The 12,142-nt window shown below is 36.7% G+C and overlaps 1 protein-coding gene across 3 annotated transcripts in view; it reads left to right on the top strand.

The window, feature by feature from the left end:
* LOC121855816 overlaps window positions 1-12,142 on the top strand; it is a 75,189-nt gene that overhangs the window by 42,781 nt on the left and 20,266 nt on the right. For all 3 annotated transcript variants that reach the window (XM_042350934.1, XM_042350936.1, XM_042350935.1), the window contains 8 exons: window positions 1,811-1,908; window positions 2,141-2,259; window positions 4,920-5,097; window positions 7,699-7,890; window positions 8,189-8,352; window positions 8,511-8,673; window positions 8,984-9,181; window positions 11,765-12,067. In XM_042350934.1, coding sequence (XP_042206868.1) covers window positions 1,811-1,908; window positions 2,141-2,259; window positions 4,920-5,097; window positions 7,699-7,890; window positions 8,189-8,352; window positions 8,511-8,673; window positions 8,984-9,181; window positions 11,765-12,067 — 1,415 coding nt within the window. The remainder of the gene's footprint in view (window positions 1-1,810; window positions 1,909-2,140; window positions 2,260-4,919; window positions 5,098-7,698; window positions 7,891-8,188; window positions 8,353-8,510; window positions 8,674-8,983; window positions 9,182-11,764; window positions 12,068-12,142) is intronic.

Below are 12,142 nucleotides of genomic sequence, written 5' to 3' on the forward strand. Positions count from 1 at the left end.
ATGGGGCAGAGATTAGTGTTGGGAATCATAAATTAAATTGGGCGATCATTATGAAAGGTTAGACGTGAAGATCCTAAAGTTAACGCAAATACATTCCATACAGTATGTTTTATGGTGAATGGGATGACTGTAGTGATTAAATGTGTACTACAGTGAGGTGTGCAGCTCTCCATCCCTTTCCTATCCTTTTCTTCATTTTCTTGTTCTTTACAGGAAGTATTTTGATTTTCAGTCTATCATGCTCGGATATATATGAAGGAATGACCCCAAAATTCTATATTATAACTTAGCCTAAAGTCTGGTGATCCTAGTATTGTACCAAGTAACTCTGGCAGGCCTTCTATATATTAGTGGCCAGGTTGTATCCACTGATTAGATCTAACCCAGGAATTAAATCTCATGATAAGTTCTTCCTCCCAGTCACACCCCATCTCTTAAGTGAGGGTTGGAAGCAAACATCACCATCAAAGTTTAAGGAGGTTACTAAGTTGTGGGTCACTAGCAAGTACACACCTGCATCAGTTGTCATGGGTTGGTTATCTTGAATTTCAGGCTCAACCCTTATTTGCCAGGCTATACTGTATCTTACTACCCATAGGAAGAGGAATGGTTGTAAATGGGATTTCAGGATCAATTCTCCATCTATACCAATTAATTCAAGTACATGTCATTGAATTTGGTTGAAACATGAAATGGTCTTACTGTACTGTATTGTCCCAACTGCTGGTGTGACGTACTCCCTGCCAAGGAAGCTAACTACTGTACATAGAGAAGAGTATGTTAAAATAATAATAATGAAATATAGAAAATTTAAAACATGAAAATGAGAACATGAATATGAAATCAATGCCCTCCCATCCTATAATTTAGAGCCACAGAAAGAATATGATAGCTTAAGACAAAAATTAATAACATTTAACCAAACCCCCTGGGGTGAGATATAAAGCTGTCAGTACAGTACAGTATAGTATTAGAAAATCAGAGTAGCTTCTTTACAGTAGTTAGTTAATGATTTTAATCTTTTCATAAGTGTGTGGAAGCAGATAAATTGACCAAATTGAATAGATTAAAGGAGTAGCCTCATGACTCATTATGGATACAGTCAGTTTCACAGTGACTCAACAATAAGATGCAAAATGGTCTGTACCATATTACAAGAGCTCCTGCATCATGGTGTTATAGAATGGTGTTCGACAATGAGGTCTTCTAAAATAAAGAGACTCGACTCACAGTGGAGTGTTTCCGTAGAAAAGGAGATTCAAATATATATGGCTTAAGACAAATCTAACCAAGGTTAAGAGGAGACGGGGAAGAGAGTTGACATCAATAAATGTAGCTCTTGTATTTATGAATAGCTATATGTTGAAGTTTGACATTATTTAGAGGGGATACTTCAGTATTGTAGCCATCCCTTATCTCTCTCTTCAAGGGACAGTTGTCATTGAGGTATGAGTAACCTTTGGTATAATACAAGTTTAGGGGTTTATTATCTCCCCAAATGCCTCGGTGCACATATTCACAAGTTGCTCCTCATTGGCTCTTATCAATTGGGTTTTAAGGATCAAACCTTCATTATTATCTACTCTACTGCCGGCTTTTATTATACCAGAGTACCGGGTATTGTTTTCCATCAGGATTTTCATCTCCCAGTTGGGTATAATAATTTGGTGTGGTAATTACTGTAAATTGTCTTTAACCTATAATGAAGAATGTACTGTATGCAGCCGTAATAAACTTGCATATTGTGTTATTAAATGTTGGACTATCTTTCTATGTATGGTGTTGTATTTATTTTTATATCCCCATCTAGAGCCGACGGACCAGGGAAACACGGAGCCGTGCTCAAGATTGGGAGAAGATTTGTTGCATATGTTCCTGAATGAAATTAACACTGATGTTACTATACAGGCAAGCATAAGTATTTTAAACCTATGTTGCAATTTCATAACTTTATTATCTTGCAATGTAGGATGAATTGTTTATTGTATTATGTTGGCTCAAGAAAAGTGTTCATTCTTTTTTGTGTGTAACGACTCTGTTACTGTCAGTGGTCCACACTACAGTACAGTACCTCCTGTATTTTGAGAGCCACTTGGCCTTAGGGTGATAGCCAGAAAATATTAATAAACCTCATTTCCAGATTGGTGAGAAGCGCATCCGTGCCCATAAGTGTATCTTGGCTTCACGATGTGTCTATTTTGCTGCGATGCTTTCAGGACACTGGGTGGAGAGTGCAGGCAACGTCATAAAGTTACAGGGGTGAGTAATTCTTCCTATACAGTGGTCCCTCGGTTAACGAACTCAATTAGTTCCAGAGGGTCGTTCGTTAACCGAAACCATTGTTTCAATGGGATATTGGGTAATTGGTTCCAGCTCACAGAAAAGTACATACAAAGTAAAGCCAAAAATGCATAAAGTCAGAAACACTCCTAAAATTCCCCTAAATTGCCCTTAAATCACTGTACAGTATATGTATATATATGTACATATACACTCTTACTCTTAAATAACTACTGTAATGTGATACAGGTGATTAATTTTTATCTCGTGCAAAATATATGACGTTTATATTCAAATTATTCGCTGTCTTGCAAGGATTCCAGCAATGCAAATTATATTCTCCTAACTTTAGTCTGAGATATTATATATGGTTAAAACTTAAAGCCTTCTGTATAACCACCAAACCCTTTGGGGGGGGGGGGGATGACAGTGACATGTTTGACAGTTAGCGCTGAAGGTCTAGTGAAGTATTTATTTGTTTATTTATGTTGTTTAGTCGAGTTTTTGTTTTTTGCTCATAAAACGTCATAGAAGTGACCGGGGAGAATATAATCTACATTGCTGGAATTCTTATAAGATAGTGATTAATTTGAATGTAAACATGCCATAGTAATCCTTTTGTACATTATTTTGATTACATATACAGTTCAGCTTTGTCCTTAGGACAGTGTGTGCATGTAAATGAGTTTCATTAAATGAATAAAGTTACATATAGCGAGCCAAAAATAATAGTTGAAAAGCTTTATGTAGACAGAGCTTGGGTGGCTAAATTTTAGAATGACCAATAATTTTAATTCTGTATAAAAAAATGCACAAATATTAAAGAGCACAATTTTCTTGATATTTACTCCATTGGAAATGAATGTAAACATAGAAGAGATTACTGAATTGGCTGAGTACCCCCTCAGCTTATCAGCTGATGTTCAAAACAAAACGTGATTTTCGTAAGGATTTCATTAATCAAAATTTTTTTCGTTAACCGAATTGAAGATTCTTATGGAAGGTAATTCGTTAACCGAAGCGTTCGTTAACCGAGGGACCACTGTTTATCTCTTGTATGAATGTTTTTGAAGCAATTTGTTAAGCCAGTATTTTTATGTGGATGTGAAATAGCTATGGAGTCTTTATGTGGATGTGAAATAGCTATGGAGTCTAGATGCAAGAGGAGAGAAAATATTAGAAGCAGCAGCAATGACATATTTGAGAATCAATGTAAAGGGTAAATAGCATGCAGAGAATAATATATAATACAGTACAATCTCCATAAATTGGTCTTCAATATATCAGAATTCGCTTTTTTTCAGAGTCTGAGATGCTCTGGTCACAAGAAATACCCGTACTTAAAAAAAAAAATTAAGTACATGCTTTAAGAAATGGTGAAGATTAATTAGAAAATCTTATGAAATGAACAACACTTAGTGAATACTGTACAGTGGTCTAATCAGATTTGCTATAGGCCTAGACACCTGAGTATGTAAGCAGGCTGGAACTGATTGCATGTCACCGCATTCATCAGGTTTATTTATTTATTGATTCAGTATTATATTCTTATATGATTGGCCTCTTATGGTTTATGGTTCATCAAGATTAATATAACATCTTCAGTACTAGATAAAATACAGTACAGGGGTACGGTAGACTCGCAACTTACGCGTATTTTTCTTAAGTGGTTTCAACTCAACACGGATTACCCCGGGATTTAGGTTACAGTTTCCAATTTTAAACTCCAATTTTTTTTTTTTTATGTAGAGTACAAACTATAGCATGTTTATATTCAAATTAATCACTATCTTTTGTAAGAATCCCAGCAATGTAAATTATATTCTCCCAGGTCAGTTTAGTGACATTTTATAAGAGAAAAAACTTTAAGTCACTCTAAAGGATAGATAAATGAATACACACTAGACCTTCGGACCAACTGTCAAACATAACACCTCACCTCCCTCTCCCTCCCTCTCCACCATCGTCTCAATCAGGGTTTGGTGGTTTTAGGCTTAAATTTTTTATCTTATAAAATATCACAGACTAGAGTTAGGAGGATATAATATGCATTGCTGGAATCCTTGCAAGACAGCGAATAATTTGAGTGTAGACATCATACATTTTGCATAAGAGATAAAAATCAATCACCTGTATCACTTTGCAGTACTGTAGTGATTTATGAGTTGTAGTGGATGATAGGAGGGGAAGAGAAACACCAAGATACAGATAGAAGTGTGGTGAGGTAAGGTATGGTAAGGCTTCTTTTGTGGAAGTAAAGTACAGCACCATAGTAGAACACATCGATGAAGGTACAGTCGTAAGAATGAATGAATATGACCTGCAAAGAAAGTGTGTGTGTACCCTCTACAGGACAGTAATACCACAGTCAGAAACACTAATATTTCCTGAGACAGCCACAGATCTGGATTTGGACCTAAATTATCTATGTGAGAAAGCTACTTGTACCATAAACATTGTCTACATAGTTAATGTGTGGGTACGCTCACTTCCCAGATTATTTCAAGTTCTGTCTCAAGGAAACTAGTGACAGTATCTTACAGGTCACATAATTTGTTCTCTTAGTCTTGAAATGAGATTTCATGTTTCCTTTCTCCATTTCTTATGTTTGAGACAACTCAAGTAAGTCGTGTCTACAGGTTTTCGGCCGATAGTGTTTTGGTGGCACTGAAGCACATCTACAGTGGTACAAGCACAGTGCCTGAAGGAGTGAGGGTCGGAGAGCTGGCAGCATTAGCAGACATGCTGGCCCTTGATGGACTCAAGGATGTAATTTCCTTACATCTCAAAGCTAAAATGTGCCACTATTTTCATAAGGTTAGATTGAGCTTATGTTTGTTCTATAGGTTATAGATTTATGTAATAGTAAGATGAATATTTGTGTTTGTCACCATTTTATGACAGACAGATTCATGCCTGTTAGGGGCCAAGAACATAGCAAGTAAGAAATTAAAATATATAATTAGAAATAAATACACATTAAATAATCTTCAGCACTGTACAACAACACAAAACAGTAAATAATTACAGTATTTTACATGAAAACTTAATGTTCATGTCTCATTATGGAAGAAAAACCATTAAGGCAATAATTTCAATAGATACTACGTTGAAAATGAAACTCTGTACTTCCACTGTTTCACTTCCAAATAAGGTGAGGTTAATTTAGTGTCTTTAAAAATCTTTGCCTTGGGTGTCTTGGACTTGTACAGTCGTGTCGCATCTTAGTACATTTAACTTATGGTGCTTGGCTTAGGGGGTGGGAGAAAAATGGCACTGTGAGTGTAGGAGCGTATGGCTGGGGGAGATACTTCCACCCGCTCCACTCTCGGCCTCAGTTGCTGCGTGTACTGATCAGGGGAGAGGGTTTGAGTTGTGTGCCTCTGCTGACTGACCCATAGCAACAGTTGCTAAGGGTCAGTCGGCTGAGGCAGCACATCCCAACTGAGGTGCGATACAGTGTATGCATTATCTTCTATTATTTTTGCTCTTAAGTGCTTTCATTATTTTTCCTAATTATTCTCTGCTGAAATCAACTTGACAATCAGTGGCAAAGAGTATAAATTACTGTATTTTACGGCCATATAAGACGCACGGCCATAAAAGATGCACGGCCATATAAGATGCTTGGCCATATACAATGCACGGCCACATAAAACGCATGGCCATATAAGATGCACGGCCATTTCTGCCGGGATTATTTAGGAAAAGACTTTTGTGTGTATTTTCCTTCTGTAGCCATAGTTTTCTTAAAATAGTAAACTGTACAGTACCAGTAAATGTGAGGAATAATTAAAAATAATACCAATAAATAAGTTACAAAAAAAACTACTGTATATTGCCAAGCATAGTAAATAAAAGCCAAATGAAAGTTTAGCACATTCGTCAATTGTATACACTTCCTGCTTCATCATAGCAACGCAGACCAGCAGGGATGCTACCTCTGCCGACTCCCTAGCACCCCCCCCCTCCCTCCCTCCCACACTATGTGCTCTCCGCTCGCTCTCCCACTGAGCCAACTAACTCGTGTGCAAAGAAATGTATATTCCCTTTGTGTTTGCCTTCAGGACAATTATTTCTTTTGCTTTTTTCACACTATGTATGTAGGATGGTGTGTGCATGTAACCGGGCAAAAATAAATGAAGAAAGTTACGTATATATACCCGAAAATATAAGTTGAAAAACAACCATAACACCTCATAGCTTGGCTCAGTAGCCTGGTGGTTATAGTGACGAGTCTAACCTGGCTACAATGCTGCCAGCGATCGTAGCAGATGTAAATGTAAAAAGAAAGTTATCCGTAAATCTTCATTTATATCAGGTATTTGTAGATTTAAAGACAAATGTTGCAGGTATGGCATTAATAGATTGTAGTGCTTGTAAGAGTTCAGAAATGGTTACTGATCCGCTACCTCTCAAGAGTTGGGTGTCTGCTGTACGGACGCTAATCATCATCATTACATTGTGTTAAAAACATATAATATAATGTAAAAACAACCATAATAAGTATTAATAGTATCCAACTAGAGTTAAGTTTCTACCATACTAAAATATGTCGGTCGCCTCTCACACGACTGAGCGCTAATGCCATTGTTGTGTGTCAAGTAACATAGAACTTAAAAAAATAGTCATCTCAGTGTGCTAGTGTGCCTTATGAATAAATAAAATACTGTATACTGTACAGTAATATAAAGATATATGATAAGAAAAAAATAGTGTTAGGATATATTGTGTGTGGGAGATCAAAATAATATTCACTTTGCTGTACTGGACTGTATAATGAAACACAAAGTTATGTTTTGAAGTAAAGCATTGTGTGCCAACACTCACTGGCCAGTCACATCATACTCTTGTTTGATAATAGTATGATAATAAGGAAATAGAACTAGAGTAGATTAACCTTCTCTTTATTGTAAAATTATATATACGTATAATAAAAAGTAAGAATATTAAAAGAAAAAGCTTATGTATTGTATCCATATTCAGAAATTGACCTAACTGGTAACCTGTGAGTTTGTAGCTTTTGCAGCATTTCTTGGTGACTGGTTGTCCTCGGGAGGTAGTTAGCAGTAAGGTGTCCTGGAAATAATCAGTGTTTAATTTTGTGATGCACAGCTGTTATGCATAATTTCTTTACCTAATTTGTATTATTTATTGCATACAATTAGTAAATCACTTTTGTATGTCTATTTGAACTCCTTTTCTTACATTGAAATTTTCTAAAATGTTCTTAAACGTTGAATGCTTTCTGCGGTACCCATTGACACTATAATTTCCAATAAGAATATTTTAATAGACTACATTACTGTGTGCAGTATAAATTCATATACCGTATGTATTGCATATGTAATGCAAGTTTTAGGACGGTGCATATCAGAAATATACAAGTACAGTACCACCAAGTTTTTCCTCCCATAGCCATGCTCAGGATGTCTAGAAGGAGTATTGGATGTGTTACCCATCGCTGGTGCCTACTGCTTGGATGAACTGTATCACCGGTGCTTGCGCTGGGTGGCCAAGCACTTTGTTGTTGTATTGCCAACTCGCAATTATGCTGCTCTTCCTCCGGAGGTGCAGGACCGATGCCTTAAACAGCTGCTGGATGATATGGTATGTCTACACCAGTGCAGATTTTTCTTCCCAGTATCTATATTACTTGTACATCTGCATGAGAATGAAAGACACAGTGTCTTAAATTCTCATGACAGGATTAGTTTGATCTTATCCACATGTTAATATTTTACTTGCAAAATCTTATACATATTTTGAGATTATATTAGTTATAAGTTATTCATAGATTAAACAAATGTTTAACTTGGAAGCACTTCAATTTTGCAACAAAATTTAAAATACTTTTATCGTATTCATAGTCTTTTTGTAATATTTTACAAAATCTTTGTATTTGCAGAGTGTAAGCAATGTGATAGATAATGCCTTGGGATGTGAGAGAGTGTTGTCATCCTTGCCAATGGTGCGGTGGGCTCAGCCTGTGTTTGATTCTGCAGCTCAGTTACTGGAGGCAGCTACAAGTTTCATAGCTACCAACATGAGTGGAGTGTTGGCTTCTGACAGGTTAGAAATATACTATTTATGTAATTTGAGAAACATTATACTCGTGTGTTATTGGCTTTCTGTTGCAGATCATCTTTTGTTTTAATGGTTTATTTCTCCTGTACTGGAAAGACGAAAAATAATGTTTTGTGCAGTCATTAGTAAGAAATTTTTCTTAGGTTCCTTGCCTTGGGACGAGATAGTGGATGGAGTATAGAAAGTTTGCAAGACACAATGCGGGTTGCTTGTGAATTAATACGTCCTGACCAGGCTGTTCTCTCTCACATTCAACTGGCTAAGTTCCTTGAGCAGAGTCAGGATGGATTGCCTGAGGTATCTGAGGTAAGATCCTTATTTATCATTGCTAAAATAAAATTCTGTATGCATTTGACTTTTGTTTGTGTTATAAGTAAATGCAAGGATGTAGGTCTGATGTTTATGGCACATTCCCCGGGGTTTTAATTGCTTAAATCTGAAATAAAGGAAGTAGATTTTTATTTAAAATTGTTGAGACTTATTTTTTACATGTACAGTCAGAAATAAGGCAGTTAAATACTTCAGTACTATGATATATTCCAGCTCCAAGATTCATTTAACTGTGTTTCATTGTTAGAGAGATAAAATGAACAAACTTCTTGATTATTGATTGCAGAACTTCCTAAACTTCCTCGAGAACTTGCTGAATCAGATAGAGAAGTTCATGATTCATAATGCCAACCGGGTAGCGGTGTGTCGCAAGTGGCCCTTGCTCTCTACTGGTACACAACGTAGAATTAAGGACGCTGCCCTCGTGATAGTTGAGTTTTCACGACCCACTGCTCCTAGACCGAAGCTGTCATCTACTACCAGGGTGAGTATTGAGATTAAGATTTTTAAGTTTTTATTTTAAATACATTACAGTAGACGGAATACCAATCCCCCAAAACATATACCTATATGTTTTTAACACTCTTGGGGTTTTCATATGCAAATTTGAGTATGAAATAAAAAAAAATTATGATTTTATGTTTGTGTATGAATGCTTGATATACAAGATGCACATTTGGCGATGTCAGTGTGATCTGGCAACTATGTAGACTGCCTTCCAAGGTTAGGTTACCACACCAGTCGCCCCTTGTGTTTCAACGACGCAGGACATAACCTTGACCCACATTTTCCCTGCATTTTCTCGTGGCTTGTGCTGATTTCTCATTCATCAAAGTTATTTAATTTACTCATAACTGTTGTGAGAGTCTGAAACCATGCTTCGTGTTGCTGGCAAGGGCGGAGGTGTGGGGAAACATAAAATGTGCAAGGAGATTGCGCCACATGGTGATACTGTGGTGCCTCCTGGTGCCTTCTACTTGTTCATACATATAGAAATAATTATTTTATTGTGATTACTCATCTAAAACTATTTGTAGATAATTTATTTACAAGGTGGTAGGTGGGTAGGATTCTTCCCCTTCAAGAATTTGTATTGTTTGACTTCTATCGGGTGACTAATATCACAACTGTGCCCTGTGCTTTTCAATATTTCAAGATTAATTAATGTTACATATACTTGAATCATCCATTTGACCTACCCTAGTTTCTGGTTGTTATTCAGTCAGACAGCTTTCATAATACTGGGTGACTTTTAGGGGGTCTTAAGTCCATCACACAAAACCTTTAAATGTCAGCCCCTTGGATGAATTGATTGTACTTCCCTCCCTCTTATGCCATTGAGCTGTAATGAAGGGGTTATGATGCAACAGTTATTCTAAAGAACTTAAGGTTTAAATAAAGCTGTGCGTGTCCAACCAGTTCTTCAATCATCATAGTAGACAGGTTCCTCTGTCTGTAATTTAAAAGAGTCCAGCCAAGCCAAAATGAATCCAACCAAACCCATGTCAAGTCGGTTGCTCCTGCTTCAGTACAAGGCAGTTAGTTAAAAGTTACAGCTGATCTGCTTTTTTTTTCTGACTAAGAGCAAAATGTTGATTCCACAGGACATTTAGGGATATGTTAGCAAGATTTACTAAAGATCAGATATTTAATATCAAGGTAAGACAAATTTTGCTTTTATATATCTTTTCATGGGGTGGGCTGGAATGTGACCAGCCTCAGCTACAGCATCTTTAACCCATTTATCTAAAAAAATGTACCACAGTCCACATTTTATGTGGTTTTACTTTGTGAAGGCTGTGGACTTGCTTCTGACAGAGTTTATGATAAGACAGTTGATGTGCACAGAATAGCATTAAACAGGGTAAATGCCTTGAAAAAACTCCTTTTTGTGTATGAACAGACCTACATTTACTGTTTTGAGTCTTAGAGAGTGGAGACTTATACAGTGCTCCCTCGGTTAATGAACGGTTCGATTAAAAAAATTTTGGTTAACGAATTAGCTCCCATAAGGATCTTCAATTCGGTTAACGAACAAAACTTCTATTAACGAAATCCTTACGACAATCATGTTTTGTTGTGAGCATCAGCAGATCGGCTAGTCCGCCAATACAGTACTGTAAACTGTTCTATGTTTACATTCGTTTCCAGTGGAGTAAATATCAAGAAGGTTATGTTCTTGAATACTTTTGCATTTTAAATATTAAAATTATTGGTCATTCGAAAATTTAGCCATCCAAGCTCTGTCTACATAAAGTTTTTCAACTATTATTTTTGGCTCGATATACAGTATGTAACTTTATTCACTTATTGAAACTCATTTACATGCACACACTGTCCTAAGGGCAAAGCTGTACTGTATATGTAATCAAAATAATGTACAAAATGATTACTAAAATATTTGTCTAGTGCAAACTATAGCATGTTTACATTCAAATTATCACTATCTTATAAGAATTCCAGCAATGTAAATTATATTCTCCCCGGTCACTTCTATGACGTTTTATAAGCAAAAAAAAAAGAACTCAATCTAAAGGACATAAATAAACAAATAAATACTTCACTAGACCTTCAGCGCCAACAGTCAAACATGTCACTGTCATCCCCCCCCCCCTCCCAGCAAGGGTTTGGTGGTTATACAGTAGGCTTTAAGTTTGTATCTTATATAATATCTCAGACTAAAGTTAGGAGAATATAATTTGCATTGCTGGAATCCTTGCAAGACAGCAAATAATTTGAATATAAACGTTATATATTTAGCACAAGAGATAAAAATGAATCACCTGTATCACATAACAGTAGTGATTTAAGAGTAAGAGTGTATATGTACGTATATACTGTATATATAGTGATTTAAGGGCGATGTATGGGGAATTTTAGGAGTGTTTCTGACTTTGTGTTTTTGGCTTTACTTTGTATGTTCTTTGTGAGCTGGAACCAATTACCCAATATCCCATTGAAATAATGGATTCGGTTAACAAACGACTCTGTGGAACGGATTGTGTTTGTTAACCGAGGGACCGCTGTATTTGGTTTCTTAGTAAAAGTAAATTATTTATATTTACAGAGGCTACGGGGAACAAGCAGTGATGGTAGTGGTACCCCTGGTCGAACTAGTGACCACAGGCTGATGCGAAGTGCCAGTGCCACTGCTGTCCCATCTTCTCAGAGGGTGAGTGCTAGGCGACCCCCTACGTCAAGTCAAGATCCCGCTCGCTGCCAGACTCCACCAGCTACTCTTTCCCGACCTCGCACTCAAACCCCACCACCAACACGAGCCTCCACTCTACGGGCTCAAGCCAGGCAGGCAGCCATACAGAGGTCACAGTCTGCTCGCACAGTAGCTGAACGTCCTCGAAAATCAAGACAGGTAGGCTGGTATACATTTTTATTTTATCCTTTATTATAAGGAATTTTATAAAAATGTTATATTGTTAGGCAAATG

Source organism: Homarus americanus, unplaced genomic scaffold (assembly GCF_018991925.1).
Source record: "Homarus americanus isolate GMGI-L3 unplaced genomic scaffold, GMGI_Hamer_2.0 scaffold14072, whole genome shotgun sequence".
In the NCBI taxonomy this organism is placed as follows: Eukaryota; Metazoa; Arthropoda; class Malacostraca; order Decapoda; family Nephropidae; genus Homarus; species Homarus americanus.